Source organism: Remersonia thermophila, chromosome 5, assembly GCF_042764415.1.
Source record: "Remersonia thermophila strain ATCC 22073 chromosome 5, whole genome shotgun sequence".
Lineage (NCBI taxonomy): Eukaryota > Fungi > Ascomycota > Sordariomycetes > Sordariales > Chaetomiaceae > Remersonia > Remersonia thermophila.
In genome coordinates, this window is record NC_092221.1 from 481,949 (window position 1) to 501,196 (window position 19,248).

The window sequence follows — 19,248 nt, forward strand, 5'->3', positions numbered from 1 at the left end:
CACGCAACGTGCATGGCGAAGCCTCCTTGGCCCGGGCTCATGGGTGAAATGACGTCTCAAACCAGACCCCCTGGTACAAGGCGGATCGGCTGTGTCGGACAGCCGCGCAGGCTGACCTCCGAGCTTATTACTTAGCTTACAGGGTGCCTTATGCAGCCAAGCTTCATGGATACTACGCTGCCACCGGCAAGCCCAACAGCGCTTGCAACGCCTGGCGAACGACGAGACGTTATCTCGCCCTGGCTGTTTATAAAGAATCATGCCCGTTGCGTTCTGCTCCGGCGAGTGGCAGCTGCGTGCTTCTTTTCTGTGCAATCCGTCGACAGGTCCGTCGCCGCCTCGGACCTGACCGCTCAATCTCACTCTCTCTCTCTCTCTCTCTCTCTCACATACACTCTCTCTTTCACCTACCTCCTGCTTGCCTCGCGTCAGCTCCCGGCTCCCAACGCCGGCCGCCCCTCACCATGACCAGCACGTCGGACTTCATTCGCTTGACCTCGGGGAATATCCTCCTGAACGGCCTCTGGATCATTCCTCTGACGATCTTGTGGGTCATCAGCCTTTGCGCTGCCCACCAGAAACGAGATGCCGCGCGCGCCGGCATCGCCTGGCTCAAGGCCGCCTACCCCTTCTTCATCCTGTACGAGACATGACATGCTTTCCACGGTTCCCGTCCCGCGGCCCAGCGCTAACTGCGACCGCAGGTCCTTGCTCCTGTGGACCATATGCAGCGGCCTGAACTTGTGGTCTTGGATCGACCATAGCGTCTTCAGCACGGGCGCCGGCGAGCGCCTGTACCGTGCCATCAACCACATGAACGGCGTGGGCGAGCTCCTGAACAACGTTGGCGACATCTTGCTCTTCGTCGCCCTCTACGAGTTCACCAGAGGCCTCATGATTGGCTTCACAGGCAACGCCCAGCAGAACTACGCCTGGAAGGCGGGCCGCATGGCGATCCTCGCCTGGGGCTTCACTCTGCTTGCCATCTCTGTCGCCTGCTTTGGCGTTGCCCAAAACTTCAGTTCCACAAGTCAGCTTTGGTACACGAGCGACGACCCGGATTTCGCGCGGGCAAGGGACCAGAGATTGCTGATCACCCGCCTGTATATCTCCCTGGAGATTCTGCTGTGGCTCACCGCCACCCCCATCACGATCCTTGTGTCGGTTGTGTATTATCGCCGCATCAAGGGAAACCTTGCGCTGAAAAAGGTACGTTGCTTCGTCCCGCTGTCCTGTCGGATATCCCCCCCTCTTCCCCGATGCTGACGAGCCTTGCCCTTCCCCCCCCCCCCCCTTCTGCAGCTCGGATCCCTGCTCCTCGACGCCGCCATTCTGAACGCCATCAGGCACGGCGTCTGCACCTCCATCGACATCCGCTACCACCTCTCCGACTCGAGCACTACCACCAACACCAACACCGACGTGCCCCTCATCGTCACGCTCATCGTCAAGCCCTTGTTCGACAACCTCTTCATCTTCATCGTGCTGGTTCTGCTGTTCGCCCTCGTCATGCGCAAGCCGTACGGTCTGTCGTCGTCGCAGGCCCAGCCCGAGTGGGACCAGCCGTCGGTCGCCTACGCGCCGCTGCACCCGCCTCAGCAGCCGGCCTACGCCGCCCCGCCGGCGTACCTGGAGCATGCGCCGCCGTCGCCGCCGCCGCCGCAGCAGCATCTGCTGCAGCATCAGGAACAAAAGTAAAGAAGATGCGCGGCAAAGGGGCCGGCGAGAGCCTGGTTTCGGTGCCCACTGTTCCGAGAACATACTTGGAAGCATGATGCGGACTTACAAGACGTTGCTCTATTAAGCTTTTTTTTTTTTTTTTTAGCGGCGGCAAATGTGCGACTTGGCAGAACCGGTTGGACCTTGGCATCGGGGATAGAGTCCCTACTATAAGGCTGCATGGAAACCTTGAATGCGACGATTTTGTCGACTCGAGGTGATAGATACGGGCGGGAACGGATATTGCGTGCTGCATGCATACGGGATGGGTAATGGTTGGAAAGAGAGGCGTTTTAGAATGCCTGTTTCCATTGTCTACAGGCGAATGGCGCGGTAGGATCTTTTTTTTTTTTTTGTGTGTGTATATGTTGGTGTGCAGTGAAAGAGGCCACGGCACAGTTTTGCAGTTTTATTTCTCCTCGGGAGCATGATCATGATCAATGGCATAATAGACATTCTTGTTGTAATAATAGCCCAGAGCGCAATGCTGCGCAGCTTCGTCCTCTCAAGGGGTTCGTTCCGGATGAAGGGACCTCTCAGAGACAATCGGATGAAAGGCTCAGGAACGTACCAGGGAGCAATCAGGCTCATGGCCCCTTCTGCTCCGCGGATGCAATCCTTCCGGGCATTGCCACTTTTTTGTTGACATCCATCTACACAGTAGGTGGCTTTGTTTCTTTTCCCTACCAAGGGGCTGAAGGACCAATGTGTGACACACGCTGTGCTGTACATGCTGTACTTGGGCGACGGATGACCACTTGATGTGAAATAGGCGGCTCCTGATTGGCGGACATGGCAGCGGCCCAGCCAGCATCCTACCAATCAGCGCTTGGTGGATGACCCGATCTGGTCAGAGGGGCTGTTGAAGGCCCCACCGTTGCAGCCCGCAGCCTCGCCGCCAACAAGAAACACGGTGTGGCGTGGTAGATGTCGGTTCGCGTATAAGTTGGCCGCATCCATCGCCCCAGGGGAGCTCTTGATCTCGGTCAGAACCATCCACCAGCTCTCTCATTCCGCTTTGGCAGTTGCATCCTTTCACCGCAACCAGATCTCTTCCTCTTCTTCCCGCTTTTCCGCCAAGGGCCATCCAGACTGCTTCTCTCGCGACCTTTCGCTCGCCTTGAACCACCACCATCCCACCGCTCACACGCTTTCCCCACATCCACCACCAACATGTCGTCCAAGCCTGAGACCTGCTGCGGCAAGAGCGAGGTGTGCGTCTGCGGTACGTTTGTCCTCGGGGGAGGGGGGCTTGCGCTTTTCTCTCTCTTTTTTTCTTCCCCTCGCTGCATTTCAGAACAACTAATCTTTCTCTCTCTCCTACAGCCCAGCAAGCCACGTGCTCCTGCGGCTCCAAGCCCGCCCTCCAGTGCAACTGCGAGAAGGCGGCGACCGAGAACACCGTGTCGGGCAACCGCTGCTCGTGCCAGGCCCGGCCCGCGGGGCAGTGCAACTGCGCGCGCGCCGAGGCGGAGAACGGCAAGGCGTCCGGCCACGAGGCCAACGAGACGGACTTCACGACCAAGGCTTGATGGGATGGATGGATTCCTGAGGCGGCTTGCTTGAGAGGGGGGACCTTGTGTGAAACCACTTTGGCCTGGGGAACATCACGGCGTTTGAGGAGTCGGGAACTGGGACATTGCTTCGGGATGACAAGGCGAATCATGATTACCTGAGGGGAACCGGGGAGTTCGTGACGGCGTGTTGGGGATATTAGACGACGGTTGTGGGTTCTTCTTTGGCCCGTTTTCCCTTATGAATCGCTACCTTCTTTTCTTCTCATGACCACGCCCCGTTTTCCCAGGGCGACACGGCAAGATAAACATTGTGAGCTGAGACACGCGGTACGTTGGCGTCTGGCTGTCGGCGAGAGGGATGCCCAAGCGCATTCCAGCTACACTGGCACTCCTCCGATCTGATGCCAACTCCGTTGTGACAACATCCAGGTTCCAGACCGGGGGGGGGGGGGAGAGCATACAAGGTAGGGGTCGCAGGAAAGTCAAGTCGTGCCGTGTCGCTTAGGAGGTTGGTTGTCCATGGAACAGCGGCACCTAGTACAGTACGGAGTGCTTTGTACGTGTATTGGAGAGAAGTCGATTGAAGACTGGCGAGAAAAAGATACTGGATTGTCCAACAGAGAGAAACATACGACCAAGCGTCGAGATTGAGTCCAACGAGTCAGCCAAGCATTCGTTCAATCAGCTCAGGTCAGGTCAGGTCACCTTGCCCGTAACGTACAAGTACGTGTACGGAGGTGTAGTTATAGTACTGTAGAGTAACCATGTATGGCGCGAAGGGGAGAATGCATTTGGTTGGTGCCGTCCCCTCGGGCACGCGCTCCCCTGCCTCTCAAGCATTGTGTGGCGCGACGTGTCGAGGTCGAGCGCCCATGGCGTGACGAAGCAACCCAAAGTGGGTCCGCGTGAGCTGTTGACGGACCGGGGGGGGGGGGGCAACCAGGGAATCCGTCCTCACCGCCCGGCAGAAATCGCCCGATCTGGGAACCGACCAGGGGTAGGTACCCGGGAACGGGTGTTTGGCCACAGCGCGCGCGCTCTCGTTGACAAGGAGCGATGAGCTCATCGAATGGATGTCAGGAGAGAGGGGACATCCAAGATCCATTGTGCAATTGTGCAAAGAAAACACCTTTGGTCAATGGAGGACTTGGCGACAGGATGATGCATGATGAATAAGAAAAGGCTAGGCCGTAGTGCAGACAATGAAAAGCGCGGCTTGACTTTTCTTTGTGCCTGATGTACTCGGTTTGTGCAAAGCAGCAGAAAGGAAGCAAGGCAAAGCAAGAAAGCAGGTTTGTGTGGCCAGTCGACGGGGCCTGGGGGGGCGCCGGAGTCCGGGTGGAATCGCCGGATGCGGATCATTGTGGAGACTCGGCGTTGCCCATGGAGGACGAGTTTGGCACTGAGGTTGCCCCGAGCCCCCAGCGCCGTTCGCCAGTAAAGCCATCAATCAATCAGCGGACCGACGGCGCTGAGCCAAAACAAGAAAGAAAAAGGGCCAGGTTGGGCGCCCAAGAAAAAGTTGCAGCGCGCCAAATTCCCCTCGCCCTCGCCCTGCTTTGCTTACCTTACCTTACCTTATCTTCCATACCACCTTAAGGTAGCTTCCTCCACTCTACCACCCAACCTTTTTTTTTTTTCCTTCTCTTCCCTCTTGTGTTCACACAGCTTTGCACCTCGGGAAAAAGGTTGGCAAAGTTTTCTTCGGGAACAAGTAGGATTCGATTTTCCGAAAGCTTGTTCCTCCATTGCGCTCTGTGACGCGTGCGGCAAAAAAAAAACAAACAACAACAAAACCCACCGACCGAGCTTCTGCTGCTCCCTCCCCCCCTTTCAAAAAGACTTGCCGTCTTTCACCTCGTCTCGCATTCCAGTCGCTGCATCGCGCGACCATTTGGTTTTTTTGCGCTGCAACAACGCGCGCTGAAAGAACCACGCAAGCTGCAACAGGCGATTGCAACAATCCAACTGCGGACAACATGCCTCCCAAGAGAGCTGCTGCTGCCGCGGCCGACGGCGCCTCGGCTCCGAAGCGCGTCAAGACGTCTGCTGCCGCTACCACCGCCACCAAGGCCAATGGCGTGAAGAAGGCCGACAACAAGAAGCCGGCCGAGAAGAAGGCGGCTCCGGCCAAGAAGGCCGCGCCCAAGAAGGCTGACGCGACCAAGAAGACGGCCGCCACCAAGAAGGCCGCCGCTCCCAAGAAGTCGGCCAAGGCCAAGCCCGTCGAGGAGTCGGACAAGGAGAACGAGGTCGCTGCCGAGCGCGCGCCCCAGGTCAACGGCGACAAGCGCGAGCACGACGAGGCCGCGGTCGATGCCGAGAAGCGCGACAAGGCTGACGAGCCCGAGGCCGAGACCGAGGCCGCCCCGGCTCCCAAGAAGCGCAGGGCCGCCGCCGCCCCGGCCAAGGCGCCCGCCCCCAAGAAGCCCGCGCGCGAGCTCAAGGTCATCAACGAGCCGCCCGCGCAGGTCCTGGACATTTTCGTGTTTGGCGAGGGCACCGCCGGCGAGCTCGGCCTGGGCAGCGTTCGCGTCGACGGCAAGAAGCCCATCGATGTCAAGCGCCCGCGCCTGAACCACAACCTCAAGAACGTCGTCCAGGTCGCCTGCGGCGGCATGCACGTCGCCGCCCTGACCAAGGACAACAAGATCCTCACCTGGGGCGTCAACGACCAGGGCGCCCTCGGCCGCGACACCAACTGGGATGGCGGCCTGCGCGACGTCGACGCCGAGGACGACGATTCCGACTCGGACGATGACGACACGGGCATGAACCCCAAGGAGAGCACCCCGGCCGAGATTGACACCACCGACATCCCCGAGGGCACCACCTGGGTGCAGGTCGTGGCCAGCGATAGCGCCACGTTTGCCCTGACCACGACGGGCCTGGTGTACGGATGGGGCACCTTCCGCGTAAGTTTTTTTTTTTTCCTCTTTTTGGTTTGTTTGTTTCTTTTGCCGTGTTTCACCCCGGCTAACGACACCAACCTTTTTCAGAGCAACGAGGGCATCCTGGGCTTCAACAAGCGCGTTCTCGTTCAGCGCACCCCGACCCTCATCCCCGAGCTGTCCAAGATCAAGCAGCTCGCGGCGGGCCTCAACCACGTCCTCGCCCTCGACGAGAAGAACAAGATCTACGCCTGGGGCGCCGGCCAGCAAGCCCAGCTGGCCCGCCGCCTGCTCGAGCGCGACGACACGGCCGCCCTGTACCCGACGGGCATCGGCGCCCTGCCCGGCCGCGCCAAGGCGGCCAAGCTCGCCTGCGGCAGCTACCACTCCTTCGTCATCGACACCAACGCCCGCGTCTACGGCTGGGGCCTGAACAACTATGCCGAGCTGGGCGTCGAGGACGAGGCCGGCCAGGACGGCGGCTTCGTCATGCGCCCGCAGCGCATCGAGTCGCTGGCCCCCTACAAGGTGGTGGACATCGCGGGCGGCGAGCACCACTCCCTCGCCTGCACCGAGGACGGCCAGCTGCTCACCTGGGGCCGCATCGACGGCCACCAGGTCGGCCAGCCCTCGGAGAGCTTCTCCGAGGACAACACCATCTGGGACGAGCGCAACAAGCCCCGCATCCTTCTCGTGCCTACCATCGTCCCGGACATCAAGAACGTGGTCAAGGTGGCCGCCGGCACGGACCACTCCTTTGCCATCACCGAGGAGGGCCACGTCTACTCGTGGGGCTTCTCGGCCAACTACCAGACGGGCCAGGGCACGACCGACGACATCGAGGCGCCCACCCGCATCGACAACTCGGCCATCCGGGACCGCAAGATTGTCTTTGCCGGCGCCGGCGGCCAGTATGGCATCGTCGGAGCGCTGCCTGCGGGGAGCGAGTAATCATTGTAATAGAAATTAAAAACCGTACCGGCTCGGCTCGGAGGAGGGAGGAGGGTGGAGGGCGGGAGTGTTGAAACCGACATCTCATCATGGCGAGCTTGGGAGTTGAGGAGTTTTGGCATGTTTTTGTTGTACGATGAGCGATGAAGGGAACGGGACGCGCGTGTGGTGCGGTAGCTTATAATGTTCTCTCTCTCTTCCCCCCCCCCCCTCCGCTTTATTTTCGGGGTTTCGTTTTTTTTTTTTTTTTTTTTTTTTTTTTGGCGCTCTGGTCTGCCGGCGTCGGCGGCGGCGGCGGCGGCGTCGGCGTCGATTTGGGAAAATTGCTGGGTCTCTCAATCTACATTACACTAGCCACTAGGCGTTCTCTCTCTTTCCTCCTCTCTGCCCTCGACGTGGATTCGCATGGATGCTCACGGATGAACGACATGATGGGACACGCGCTGCGGCGCGCGATTTCATGAAGGGAACGCGGACCCGAACGCGACGCCGCGGGCTGGATGGGGGATGGGATGGGCTTTTGATCGCAGCCTCCTCCCGCACAGCCATGGGGCAGGCCGCTCTGAAGAGCGGGAGAGAGGGTCGTTGTTCATGGTTGGAGCTTGATTCGCATTGAGGTTGTTCTGGTGGGTATTTATTTGCATTTGTTTTTCGGACCAGAACAGACGGACACGGACCGTACCCACGCAGACACACCAGGGAACACGGATTGGGGTTGGGGTTGGGGGGGAAGTCATGGATGACGGCCACGATGATTGATTGGGACATATAGATGTAGTATTCGTGGTCATTTGCGTCTCTGGTCCTTGGGTTTTTTTTTGATCCTTGTAAGGGGATTCGGTCTTTGGGGATTCGGGTCGGGTTTTTTTTTTTTTTCTTTTTTCTCTCTCTTTCCCTACAGCAGGTTTCGCTCTCTGTCTCACGCTCTCCCCGCAGGTTGTTATGAGCTGAGCTGGGTCATCGGCCTGCTTGCAAGGTAGTTACTGGTCGCGGGCCATTTGAATGCATTCGGCTGCTTTTGCGAGTTGATCATGCTGGGTTGTCCTATGTTTTCTTTTGCTCTCGATGTTGATGCATGCCCGATGAGGACGAGAAGTTGGCTGTTCCGGTCTCTTCCTCCTTCGCGCCTGGTCGAGCCGCACCAGGCGAGTCGGCACGCAGCAACAAGGTGCGTGTGTGTGTGTGTCTCACGTAGTGACGCGTTGCGTTGGATCAATCACCGCCATACCCACTATTACCCACCTGTCGTGTCCGCGCCGTGACGTGTAGCCATGTCCCATCACCGCCAACAGGAACGTTACGTGCTCTGATCAGGGTTGTTTTGTTTGGCTCCGCACCGGCACGGGATTCGCTGGTACGTTGTTTTTTTTTTTTCTATTACACAGCAGCTTGCTTCACCAAAGTACAGGTACAGGTATCCTATCATGTTTCAGTCATCGTACCGCCCAAATATCCCGCCCACCTTGGCCACCCATCCGCTTGCGCTTCTACGGCTGGTGGAGAGAAAGAGAGAGAGAGAGAGGAGGAGACAGAGCGTCGTGCGCTCCATCTTTCACACGCCGCACCCCTTGTCCGCCTCGTACACAATGAAACCCACCTCCCCCCCCTTCGCCACAGTCCCTTCTTGCGCAAGCAGGCCGTTGGCCCGTTGTTTCCCCGGCTTCCCAGCAACCCTGGGCATCAAGCCAGCCACGGCATCACAACCCGTGCCCCGCGGCCGGCTTGGTAAACGAGCCGCTTCCGCGGCTGCTAAACACGGCGATGATGCCGAACCCGACGTAGAACAGGGCGAGCGGGTAGGCGACGAGGGCGCGCATGCCGCGCATGCCGCCGACGGCGCAAAAGATGCCGCTCGCGCTCCACGTGCTCCAGAGGATGGCGGCGGCGCTGAGGGCGATGCCGACGGGCTTGTCCATGGGCATGAAGATGCCCACCATGCTCGTCGCGAGCAGCGGGAGGAGGCAGTAGCCGAGCACGCTGGCGGAGCGGGCAAAGGTCAGGCTCCCGCCGCCGCCGCCGCCGCCAGCGCCGCCGCCGACCGAGGACGCGCCGTTCTTGCCGCCTCCTGGCACCGCCGCGGCGGAGCCGCCCATGGCGGTCGGGCCGGCGCCGACGCCGACGCCGTCGGGCCCGGGCACGGCGCCCGCGTAGGCGGCGGCGTAGGACCCGCCCGCGGCGACCGACTCGGCGGCGGGCGCCATGAGGCTGAGGATGCCGTGGAGGAGGATGGAGCCGAAGACGGCGAGGCCGTAGATGTAGCCAAAGTGGACGCGGCCCGAGAGGAGGAGGAAGGTGCCGTAGAGGAGGAAGAAGAAGAGGGGGCCGGCGAGGTCCGAGTCGTCCATGAGGTGTTGGTCGGGGCGGGAGAGGGGGTTGAGGACGGCGAGGGTCTGTGTTTGGGGCGAGAGACAAAACAAAAAACGGATTGGTTAGCATGGGGGGCGTTGGTGCGCTGTGGGTTGGGTGGTGAGGAGGGGAGAGGACGTCGGTGACGGCGGTGGAGGACATGACATGTACCTTTTGGCGAATATGCCCGACGTTCACGCCCAGCTCCTCGAGCAGCGGCGGTTCACCGGGGTACCCTTCGGTCGAGAAGGCGGCGAGCCAGCCGGTGCGCAAGCCGCCCTGCTCGCCGAGGCGGCCCGACACGTCGGAAGGGTCGCCGTATCCGGAGGCAAAATGGGACGAGGAGCCGTATGCGCCCGAGGAGGGACCGCCGTAGCCGTAGGATGCTTGTGAGGGAGTCGCGTGGCCCGGGACGGGCTGGCCGTAGTTGGAGGTGTAGAACTGGAGATTCTGGGCGCCGCCGGCAGGCGCGTAGCCTTGGGACGGTGGCGGGTTGTAGTATTGTGACATGGCGCGTGGCGACGGAGGAGGAGAAAGGAAGCTGGCGGAGGAAGAGCCAAGGGAGAGAGACGCTTAGACGAGGATGGACTATCCGGTAGTCGCCTGTCTGGATCTTGCGGAATACGTCAGGGGGGGTGGGTGTATGTCAAAGAGGAAAAAAAAAAGGAACGTCAACGAGAGTCGCTTGTCTGGGTCGGGACAGCGTAGTTGCTGGGTTGGACGAGCCAAGGGCCGAGGCGCAACGAAAAGGTTGCTTGGCGGTGGTGGTGGTGGTGTTGGTGGTGGTGGTGGTGGTAATAGTGGTTGACCTGGGACGGGCTCCTTGGAGCTCTGGGACTTGCCATGTTGCGCTCCACGGCCCACGCCATCCAACCATTCAGATCCATCCATCCATGCCTCCCCATGCCATGGCCGGTGGGGCACTGAGGCTTGGCACCCTGCTCCACTGTGGCTTTTGCATTCCTCCGGGCGCCGGACCGGTGGCGGCCCGCAGTGCGTGGTGCCAAGACAGGTGGGGTCCGACCAAGGGACTTCCCGGCAATCGGCGGGCAGGGGCGCCTTCTGGCGGACAATTTTTCGAGCCAAGTCCGAGAAAGAGAGGGTCAACGGCCGGAGGTTTCCATTTCCCATCTTTGCCATCTCGAACTCCAACTCGCCGTTGGGACACCAACAACACCACCACGACCCCAAGCCACCGGCCGGAACCTGGACGGAACGAGACGACGACGACGACGACGACGGCGACGACAACACAGCCGACGTCACAGCAGCGTCTTACCCCGGGCAGCGACACAGACCTAGCGTAGAGAGAGCGAGGGAGAGAGAGAGAGAGAGAGAGAAAGAGAGAGAGAAAGGGACAGAGAGGGGGCATTGGCGATCCCGCATACCGTAGCTCAAGATGGTCAGCCTATCCCTCCCCCCTCGGGAGACCGGAACCCCGCAAGAGACGGCACCAACACGGCACAAACCCGTACCGTCCTCAGAGGCTAACGCGCCCCCTCCCCTTCCTTAGGCCTACCGCCTCATCACCCAAGCCGTCATCGTCGGCACCCGCGTGGTCGGCCGCGCCTTTGCCGAGGCCTACAAGCAAGCCGCCGCGTCGAGCCAGTACCAGCGCGCCCAGGCCAAGGCGGGCAACGGCACGGGCCGCGCCAGCGTCAGCACCGGCATGACCCTCGAAGAAGCCTGCAAGATCCTCAACGTCAAGCCTCCGCAGAACGGCAAGGCCGACATGGAGGAGGTCATGGAGCGGTTCAAGCGCCTGTTTGACAGCAACGACCCCAAGAAGGGCGGCTCCTTTTACCTCCAGAGCAAGATCCTCCGCGCGCGAGAGAGGATCGAGGCCGAGGTGAAGCCAACGTTGGAGAAGGAGGCCCAGGAGTCCGAGGTCAAAGAAGGGTGGAATCCTAAGCTGTACAAGGACAGGTAACGAGCGGTGGACGGTCAGACATAAGGGGGAAACAAAGTGGGGACAAAAAAGGTGGCTGGAAAAAAATAGAGAAAGAGAGAGAGAGAGAGAGAGAGAGAGAGAGAGAGAGAGAGCGCAACACCAGGAAACGAGGGAATGGGGCACTTCTCTTCTTTTTCCTTGGGGGACGCGCCATCGGGCGGCAGGGCAGGGCAGGACGAGGGAGGGAGGTTGACATGGATGCCAGAATTGGTTCCGACCCCCCCCCCTGCCCCGCCGCCATGTACACAAACAAATCTTCACTCGACTTTGGGCAGGCCTGGCGTTGGCGGGTTGGGATCTGGGGGAGAGGAAGGGGGGACGGGGGTGTGGAGGCGTGGTATTTGCTTTATTGCATCACATGGGCATGTATTTGGGTTTAGATGGCCGCATGATGCCCGTTAGGTTCGTTTCTATGTATGATATGTGACGGTTGGACGACGGGAGCAGCATCATCATCGAGCAGGCTGGAAGAGAGATAGAGGGAGAGAGAGAGAGGGAGGGAGGGAGGTTTTCCGCGTGTATGATGGGCAATAAGCACGAGCCGGTGAGTTCATGAGTTCGTTTCCTCGGTCCATGCAGCGTGAGCGTCGGATCAGCGACTCGCGTGCTCGAGCGCTCGAGTGAGAGGGCTTGTTTCCATCCAAAACAGGACATGTTGAGCGCTGCCGGAGGAGCACGGCCGGATCAACGGGCCAGTTCCACGCCCTCGCCGTCGCTGGGATGTCCTCTCGAGACCCGGGCTGGAGCGGACCGCATTCCGGGCTGGCATGGGCTCGGCTGCTGCGCGAGCCAGGCCACGGTCTGATCCGCGGCGATCACACAGCGGTTTGGCAGCATCCCCGCTCGGTAAACGCTAGCAGCGCATCAAGGCGAAGGCGATGACGGATGTGGTTCGTGTCGATGCCAAAAGGACGCTTACACCGTAAAGGGGATATCATGGACTCTGCCAGCGAGCTCCCTCCACAAACACCAAGCATGCATAACTCCTCTGAAGGATAGCAGTGATTAGAAAGCCAGATATACATACATACAAGAAATCAAGAAAAGAAAATCAGGTCTGGCCTGAATGCGTGCTACCCCCCCTTACTACCACTGCCAGCCCACCATGGCCGCCCTCCGCTGCTCACGCTCTTCCTCCCCGTCCCTCTCCCCCTCCCGCTCCCGCTCTCATCCCGTTCCCTCTCGCCAACACCACCCTCGGCATCGCCAATCAGATCCGTCATGCTCCCTCGCTGGCTTGCCGTGCTCCACCCCCCGCCCGTGGCTTCGACGCCGGGACTCAGAGGACTCGGAAGCGGCTGCGGCGGGGCCATGAACGTTGCAGCGGCGCTCGTGCCCGCGTAGGCTTGCCTCAGCGTCGCCGGCCCGACGCTCCCGGGGATGGGCTTTCGCCGGATCGAAGCCAACCTCGCGGCGGAGCGCGGCGGAGGCGACGGGGGCGGGGGCGTCGCCAGACCCCGCAAAGGACCTTCTTCCTCCTCCGTAGGCCCCGCCGACGGCTCCCTCCAGCTCTCGGTCCCGGTCCCGGCCCCGGCCGGCAACGAAGCAGGCGACGACTCCCCCACCGCCGGCGTCCCGACGGCCGGCGGCTCGCCGGGCCTCCGGACCACCACGCGAACCGCGCCCACCCCGTCGCCGCGCAGCGCCGAGCTGCCGCGCGACGACGTCGTCGTCAAGTACGAGTACGCCGACTCGGACGCCGACGACGACGGCCGCCGCCCGCCGCGCAGCCTCGTCAGCCGGTCCTTGGCCCGGTCCTTCCACCCGGCCACCACCGCCATCGGCGCCAGGCCCAGCCGGCCCCGGCTGCTGTTCCCGCTGCTCACCGTCCCCGCCGTCCCCGTCCGCGCGGGAACGGAGCCCGAGGGCCCCGGGCCCGTGCGCACCACCGGCCCGCCCGCCGCCCTGCTCTCCGGACCGCTGCTGCTGCTGCTGCTGGTGTCGCTGCTGCTGCTGCTCTCGCCGAGGCTGCTGATGCGCTCCTCGGACCCGGGGAAGTACGGGTTGCCGCCTTCGAGGCCGGCGTACAGCCTCTGCGCCCCCGCAGCCGCCCCCGCCCCCCCTCCCGCAGCCACGGCGCCCGCCGTGGCAACCATGCTCATCTCGCCGGGCAGCGAAAGCGTGACACGCGGCGGGCCTCCTGCACCTGCCCCCACGCCGCGCTCCTGGTCGAGCAGCTTGGCCTGGATGGCCTCGAGGCGGCGGCGCTGGGCCCGCCGGCGGAGGAGGTAGAGGCACAGGCTGAGGAGGGCGAGGAAGGCGACGACGCCGGCGCAGATGCCGGCGATCTGGCCGTCGGTGAGGCGCCGCGAGGCGGGAGGGGCGTCGACGATGGTGGCGTCGGGGAGCGGGGTCGCGGGGGGGATCGGGTCCGTCGGGGATGATGACGAGGTCGGTAAGGAAGAGGAGGAGGAGGAGGAGGAGGAGGAGGAAACAGAAGAAGAGGTGGAGGTGGAGGTTGGGACCCCTGGCGATGTGGTAGGGAACGTGATCTTGGGGGTGAGCGTCGGGATGATGGGGACGGTCGAGATGGGGGCCCCGGTGGAAACGGTCCCGCTCTCCAGAGGGATCTCGGTGGAGACGACGGGCGGCGGAGGCTCCGTCGCGCCATCCGTCAGGCTCGGAGGAGGCGCCGGAACGGGAACGAGGGGATCCGGCGTGAAGGCGGGCGGATCCGACGCCGGGGGCGCGCCGGGCGTTTCCGTGGGCGGCGGCGAAGGCGAAGGCGATGCGATCGTCGTGGTCACGGTCACGGTGGTCTCGGGGTTGGCCGCGATGGTCGTCGTCGAGAAGATGGTGGTGGTGACGGTCACCGTGACGAGGCTCCGCGAGGTGACGACGAGCGTCGCCGTGACCGTGAGGGTCTCGGTGACCTCGGCCCGCTTTTCCGCCAGGCCGCGCGCGTCGTGCCCCCCGCTGGGAAGCGGAGGCGTCGGGGTGGCGACGGGCGCTGCGAAGCCCGGCTTCCGTCGCGCACGAGACAAGGCGGTCGGCTGCTGGCTCGCCGTCGCCGCTCGCCTCCCCACGGGGAAAAAGGACAGCGCCGTGACGGTCGCGGTTTGCGTCCTCGCCAAGGGGTCGTTGACGGTGATGACCTGGACCCTGGTGACGGTCACCGTCGTCGTTTCCGAGACGCCAGCGACCGAGGTGGTCGTGACGGTCACCGCCTGCGTCGTGGTGCTGGTGGACTCTAGGGCGTTGGGCGGCGGCGGCGGCGGCGGCGGCCGGTTGCCTGGTCCACCGGGCGGTCGTGGCCTGCCGCCCGGGCCATCATCATCATCGTCGTCGTCGTCGTCGCTATCATCGTCATCATCATCTCCTGGAGGTCTAGGGCCTGTCATTAGCCTCTGTGTTCCTGAACAAGTGCATCTCCAACGTACCCCTGACGAGCCAGCAGACGAGAGTCGCCAGCGCGCCATGCTGGTTCTCTGCGTTGGCTTGGATCCCGGGCCGGCCCGGACGCCTTTCCTGCTACCTCCCCATGCCGTAGGGTTTGCAGTACCGGCTGCTGATATCCCCTGACGTGCTGAGAAAGGGAGTCCTGGTTGGACTCGCGCGACAACGGAGGAAGCGGAGCTGGACCTGGGAGGTTGTCGTGGCCGAACGCTGCGGTGGCGAAACGAGCGATGACGAGGGCCGCCAGGGCCCATGGAATCAACATCTCCTAGTCTTCATGGCGAGCGTGCATCGCATTCGGGGCTCGTGAGCAGGCCGGCCGAGGTGCCAATCACCGGTCCGAGTGCCGCGACATGGCGCAACGAGCGACCGTTGAACCGTTCAAGAGACGCCGGAGAGCCGCGGAGATCGGCCGAGAGAGCTCCCTGGAGCTCATATACCAGCCAGCATGTTTCGATTCGCCTCGCCGAACCTGGATCTCTCAGGGCTGTGCGTTGCATCGGGCGGGACGAGATCTCCACGTCTCGTCGAGGCCGAAGCGACGCTTGGTGTCAAGCATGAAGCGAGGTGCCGAGGAGGGGCGGAAAGGGATGGCACCAAGAGCTTGGGCCAGCGCCTGTCATCCAAGGCTGACAGGAAAGCCGGAGGAGAGGTCTTGGGCCCTTGTTCCCAAGGGGATGGTGGTTTTAGGTTAGCCGATGGATCTGCGCGGGGGCGCATGAGACCGTGGTCAAGTGGACCACAAGGGAAATCGACTAACACGAGTCCCTGGTTCGGATGGCAGCGTGCCGTTGGAAGCTCTTCGCTGGCGGGTTATGAAACGCCCCCTTGGGCCCTTCGGGTATCAGGTTATGCATGCCAACGCAACGGAGGAGCCTCATCTCCAAGAAACAAGGGATGATGATGAAAGAAGCTTTCTTTCCTTGTCTTTTTTCGTACTTGTCGCCTTCTCACATGAAAGCCTCCGCGTGCTAGAGGCAGACACTTTTTCCGACGGCCAATGCTCCAGGGGAACTGAACTGTCTAGGAGCCATTGCATTTCCGTCGGGGTCAAGCTGTGCCACGCTTCTGATAACTACGAGCGTGGAGAAATGGGAGCAGTCATCAAATAATTACACAGTATAGTAATCCTTTGCCTCAGCATGGCTGTCGCATCCACCCACCTTCGTCCTGACCCTCGTCGCGCGTGGTGTTTGTGCCCTCCAAGCCCATGTAGAAAGAATCCAGGGGAGAGAAAACAAGGAGAAGATGGTGCCAAGAAGAAAGAAAACCCAGTACGTCAAGATGGCCCAAAAAATAGAAAAAAGAAAAAAAAAAGAAAAAAAAAACGGCGGGAAATAAAAAAATGGGAACAAGTTCAATCGTTTCGGGGAACACTCTGGCGGTCTCCTAGCTGTTCGACCGCCGCCATGGCCAGATGCCCATCTCAACCGTCAAGAACTACTTGGCGGGATCGGCTCCCTGTCCGTATGGGGCAGCAGGTTACGCGTACGTCGTAGGTACCGACTGCACGTACACCACCTCGGTCTTGGGCTGGTTTGTCTCGACGCAGGCGGTCACAAAGCTAGCAAAGCGAAAGATGCTGTTCAGGTGGATGGAGACGATGCTGCCGACGCAGCCGGCGACGACGATGCTGAAGATGGCCTAGAGGACGCAAAGGGCGAGCTTGGACTTGCATGTTGTCGGGGGAGAGGTCTACGGAGGAGCTGCCTTGGCGGCGGCAGCGGAGAGAGAGGAAGAGGACGGTCAAGGGGAGGCGGTCTTGAGGGGCTGGCGTTTTTAAATACACCTGACAACACCGACCAGGTTCTCTCGCATCAGCTGTACCGCCGCGATAACCTAATTATCACGCCCCCAGGGAGCGTACTAGTAGAGTATGGATATCCAAGCCCAACATGGGGCTGACCTGCACGCAGTCTTTCCGAGTTGAAACATGAAACCATCCATAGCGTGGACTTCTGCCATAGGGAGCGTTCAGTTCAGCTCAGGCCGTTCCGTGGTTCGAATTCCGTGGCTGAAAAAGGCTTTGGCCCCGTGGGTAGCCCGGTCAACGACGTCACGGAAAGCTGGTTCCTCTGTTTCTTTTGTGCCATGGGTTGAGAGAGATCTAGGCCGACTCGAGGCGCATCTCAGGTTGGCAGCATCGGGAACAACGCAGATATCAAGCGGCTGAGATACGGAGCATTATCGTTGTAAAGTCACCAGATGTAAGATTGCTCACTCGCTCCAGACGGATGAATCATGTATGTACAAGTCAAGAGGATCGTGAAGAAGAAAGCAAACCAAAAAAAAAAAAGAGAGAAACAAAAACCATAGAGCTCGATACAAGCAGAGAAACCCCCCTCCCCCCAACCCCAACCATCACCTCATACCTCCCTCTTCCCTGGCCCTGTCTCCTTCATCCCCGTCTGGGCGTCTTCTCCATCCCGCAGCCCGGCCACCGGACTCAATCTTTTTGGGCTCTGCGGGTCGTTCATCCCGAGCACAAAGCTTTCCTGGCTCTCTCCCCAGCTTTCAGTGCTGGACCATTGGCTCAGGTAGCTGTGCCTGCCCCGGCCCTCCCATCGCCGCCGGGCCTCAAGCTCCAGCTGGTCGTAAATGGACTGGTAGAGCGTATCACACCCGATCGAGCTTCGCCTTGTTTTCTTTTCCTCCGCCAGCGTTATGGAATCTTGGTCCGCCCTCCTGCTGCCCTGGCCCTCCCAAGATCCCATGGCCGGCTGGCCCCCCAGATCTGCCGTCGCTAGATCTCCGTCTGCGCGCCCGCGGCTACGAGACGTCACGGCGCTGAGGACACTCCGCAGGCTGAGCGTTGTCGGCATTCGGTGCATGGCCACGGCCAGCGCAGGCGGCGGTGGCGGCGGCGGTGGTGGTGGTGGCGGGACGGGAAGAACCGCGACCGATCTCGGACCGACATGACAAAGATGCCCGATCCGATACAGCTGCTGAGACATCTCCGGCGCCCCCTCCATCGGGCGCACGCATCCGCTGTGGTTTGTGGCGCTGCCGGAATCTGCACCGCGGCTCTGGTTCCGCGGCCAGGCCTGTCCTTCCGCTCCGGCTCCGGCTCCTCCTCCTCCTCCTTCTCCTCCTCCACCGCTCATCCACCGGGCCGCCCTCGCCAGCACAGGCCTCAGCGTCGGCGCGCTGGCGCACACAATCGCCACGTCCAGCTCGAGCACCGTCAAGACGGCCAGCACACGCGACCCCACGACCCGCAGCACCGGCGACGACGCACCCGGCCCCCGTCCGGCGCCCTCGCCCCCCGCTTGCCTCCTCCCCGGCAGCAGCATCCGCTTCCAGACGTAGTCCACGTACCCGTCCCCCTCCATGCCGTCCCACGGCGCGGCGCCGCCCAGCATCTCCACCGCGACCGCCCCTCTCGCGATCCCGACCACGACCACCAGCACCCCCAACCCCAGGCCGACCGCCAGCGCGGCGCGGCGCCGCGGCGACACGACCCCGCGGAGCCGCGCGACGCAGGGCACCACGGCGAGGAGGACCAGCCAGATGTCAAAGGCGGCGTGGAGGGCGGTGGAGGCGAGGAGCAGCGGGCGGAGGGGCAGGCATTTCTCGCCCCTTGGCGCGTATCTTTGTTCTGCTCCTGCTCCTGCTCCTGCTCCTGACAGCGAGGACGAGGACGAGGACGAGGAGGAAGAGGAGGAGAGGCCGGAGGAAAAAAAGAGAAACGAAGACGGCGCCTCGGACGGGTCGCACTGGAGGAGGGTCATGGCCAGGAGCGGGATGGCGAGCAGGACCAGGACGAGGGAGACGGTGATCCGGGTGAGCGTGCGTTCGGTCGGTTCTCTGAGGGGGCGGGGATGCGGGCGATCGCCAGGATGCGGGCGTCCCCGTTCGCAATCGTGGCCGTCGTTGCGATGGTGGTCGGGATGGTCCTGGCGAGGGGCGTCGTGGCGGCGCTCGCCGTGCTGGCCGTCGCCGCCGTCCCCGACCTGGGAGAAGATCCGATGGTAAAACGCCAGGATGGAGAGCTTGGTCAGGGCCAAGCCGAGCTGGTAGAAGATGAGCGGCGTGTAGGCGCGGATGGCGGAGACGGCGGTCGCTCCGGCCTCCCGGGGGGAAAGCGATGGGGACGATGAGGGCGGTGGCTCGGCGCCCGCGGGCATGGCGTGCACGAGGTGCAGGTACATGACGCACGCGATCGTGGCGCTGGTCCAGGCGAGGGCCACGAGGGAGTCGTCTGGAAACCAGTTGCGCAGGAGGCAGAGGCGCGAGCAGGCGCGCGCGAGGACGACGAGGGTGCAGATGAGGTGAGGAAGCAGGATGCCGGCGACGGCGGAGGGCATGGTGAGGATCTGTTGTCGTGGGTGTTAGTCCCCCCCTCCGTGCACACACAAGTGCCATGGAAGGCAGAGAAAGAAAAGGGGGGCCATGAAGCCTACCTCGTCTGGATGCGCCATGGTCGTCGGAGACATGGTCGTCCCAGAACGGCGAAGGGGTGGTGGATTGTCGTTGG

At 62.0% G+C, this 19,248-nt stretch overlaps 7 protein-coding genes across 7 annotated transcripts; 4 read left to right on the forward strand and 3 right to left on the reverse strand.

Annotated features, from left to right (window-relative positions):
* Window positions 1-464: 464 nt before the first annotated feature.
* VTJ83DRAFT_5365 (uncharacterized protein) lies at window positions 465-1,698 on the forward strand (the record flags this gene model as incomplete). The annotated part of the gene is made up of 3 exons (XM_071011957.1): window positions 465-640; window positions 705-1,209; window positions 1,303-1,698. 3 exons carry the CDS (start codon window positions 465-467, stop codon window positions 1,696-1,698), a joined length of 1,077 nt encoding a protein of 358 aa, XP_070864740.1.
* Window positions 1,699-2,892: 1,194 nt separating this feature from the next.
* VTJ83DRAFT_5366 (uncharacterized protein) lies at window positions 2,893-3,251 on the forward strand (the record flags this gene model as incomplete). Its single annotated transcript, XM_071011958.1, has 2 exons — window positions 2,893-2,944; window positions 3,046-3,251. 2 exons carry the CDS (start codon window positions 2,893-2,895, stop codon window positions 3,249-3,251), a joined length of 258 nt encoding a protein of 85 aa, XP_070864741.1.
* Window positions 3,252-5,215: 1,964 nt separating this feature from the next.
* VTJ83DRAFT_5367 (uncharacterized protein) lies at window positions 5,216-7,078 on the forward strand (the record flags this gene model as incomplete). The annotated part of the gene is made up of 2 exons (XM_071011959.1): window positions 5,216-6,151; window positions 6,236-7,078. The coding sequence occupies 2 exons, from the start codon at window positions 5,216-5,218 to the stop codon at window positions 7,076-7,078; spliced, it is 1,779 nt and encodes a 592-aa protein (XP_070864742.1).
* A 1,697-nt stretch (window positions 7,079-8,775) lies between these two features.
* Window positions 8,776-9,934, reverse strand: VTJ83DRAFT_5368 (uncharacterized protein; the record flags this gene model as incomplete). The annotated part of the gene is made up of 2 exons (XM_071011960.1): window positions 8,776-9,468; window positions 9,596-9,934. The coding sequence occupies 2 exons, from the start codon at window positions 9,932-9,934 to the stop codon at window positions 8,776-8,778; spliced, it is 1,032 nt and encodes a 343-aa protein (XP_070864743.1).
* Window positions 9,935-10,823: 889 nt separating this feature from the next.
* VTJ83DRAFT_5369 (uncharacterized protein) lies at window positions 10,824-11,354 on the forward strand (the record flags this gene model as incomplete). The annotated part of the gene is made up of 2 exons (XM_071011961.1): window positions 10,824-10,826; window positions 10,938-11,354. 2 exons carry the CDS (start codon window positions 10,824-10,826, stop codon window positions 11,352-11,354), a joined length of 420 nt encoding a protein of 139 aa, XP_070864744.1.
* A 1,094-nt stretch (window positions 11,355-12,448) lies between these two features.
* Window positions 12,449-15,036, reverse strand: VTJ83DRAFT_5370 (uncharacterized protein; the record flags this gene model as incomplete). Its single annotated transcript, XM_071011963.1, has 2 exons — window positions 12,449-14,702; window positions 14,756-15,036. The coding sequence occupies 2 exons, from the start codon at window positions 15,034-15,036 to the stop codon at window positions 12,449-12,451; spliced, it is 2,535 nt and encodes an 844-aa protein (XP_070864745.1).
* A 2,101-nt stretch (window positions 15,037-17,137) lies between these two features.
* On the reverse strand, window positions 17,138-19,192 carry VTJ83DRAFT_5371 (uncharacterized protein; the record flags this gene model as incomplete). Its single annotated transcript, XM_071011964.1, has 2 exons — window positions 17,138-19,087; window positions 19,175-19,192. 2 exons carry the CDS (start codon window positions 19,190-19,192, stop codon window positions 17,138-17,140), a joined length of 1,968 nt encoding a protein of 655 aa, XP_070864746.1.
* Between the last annotated feature and the right edge of the window lie 56 nt (window positions 19,193-19,248).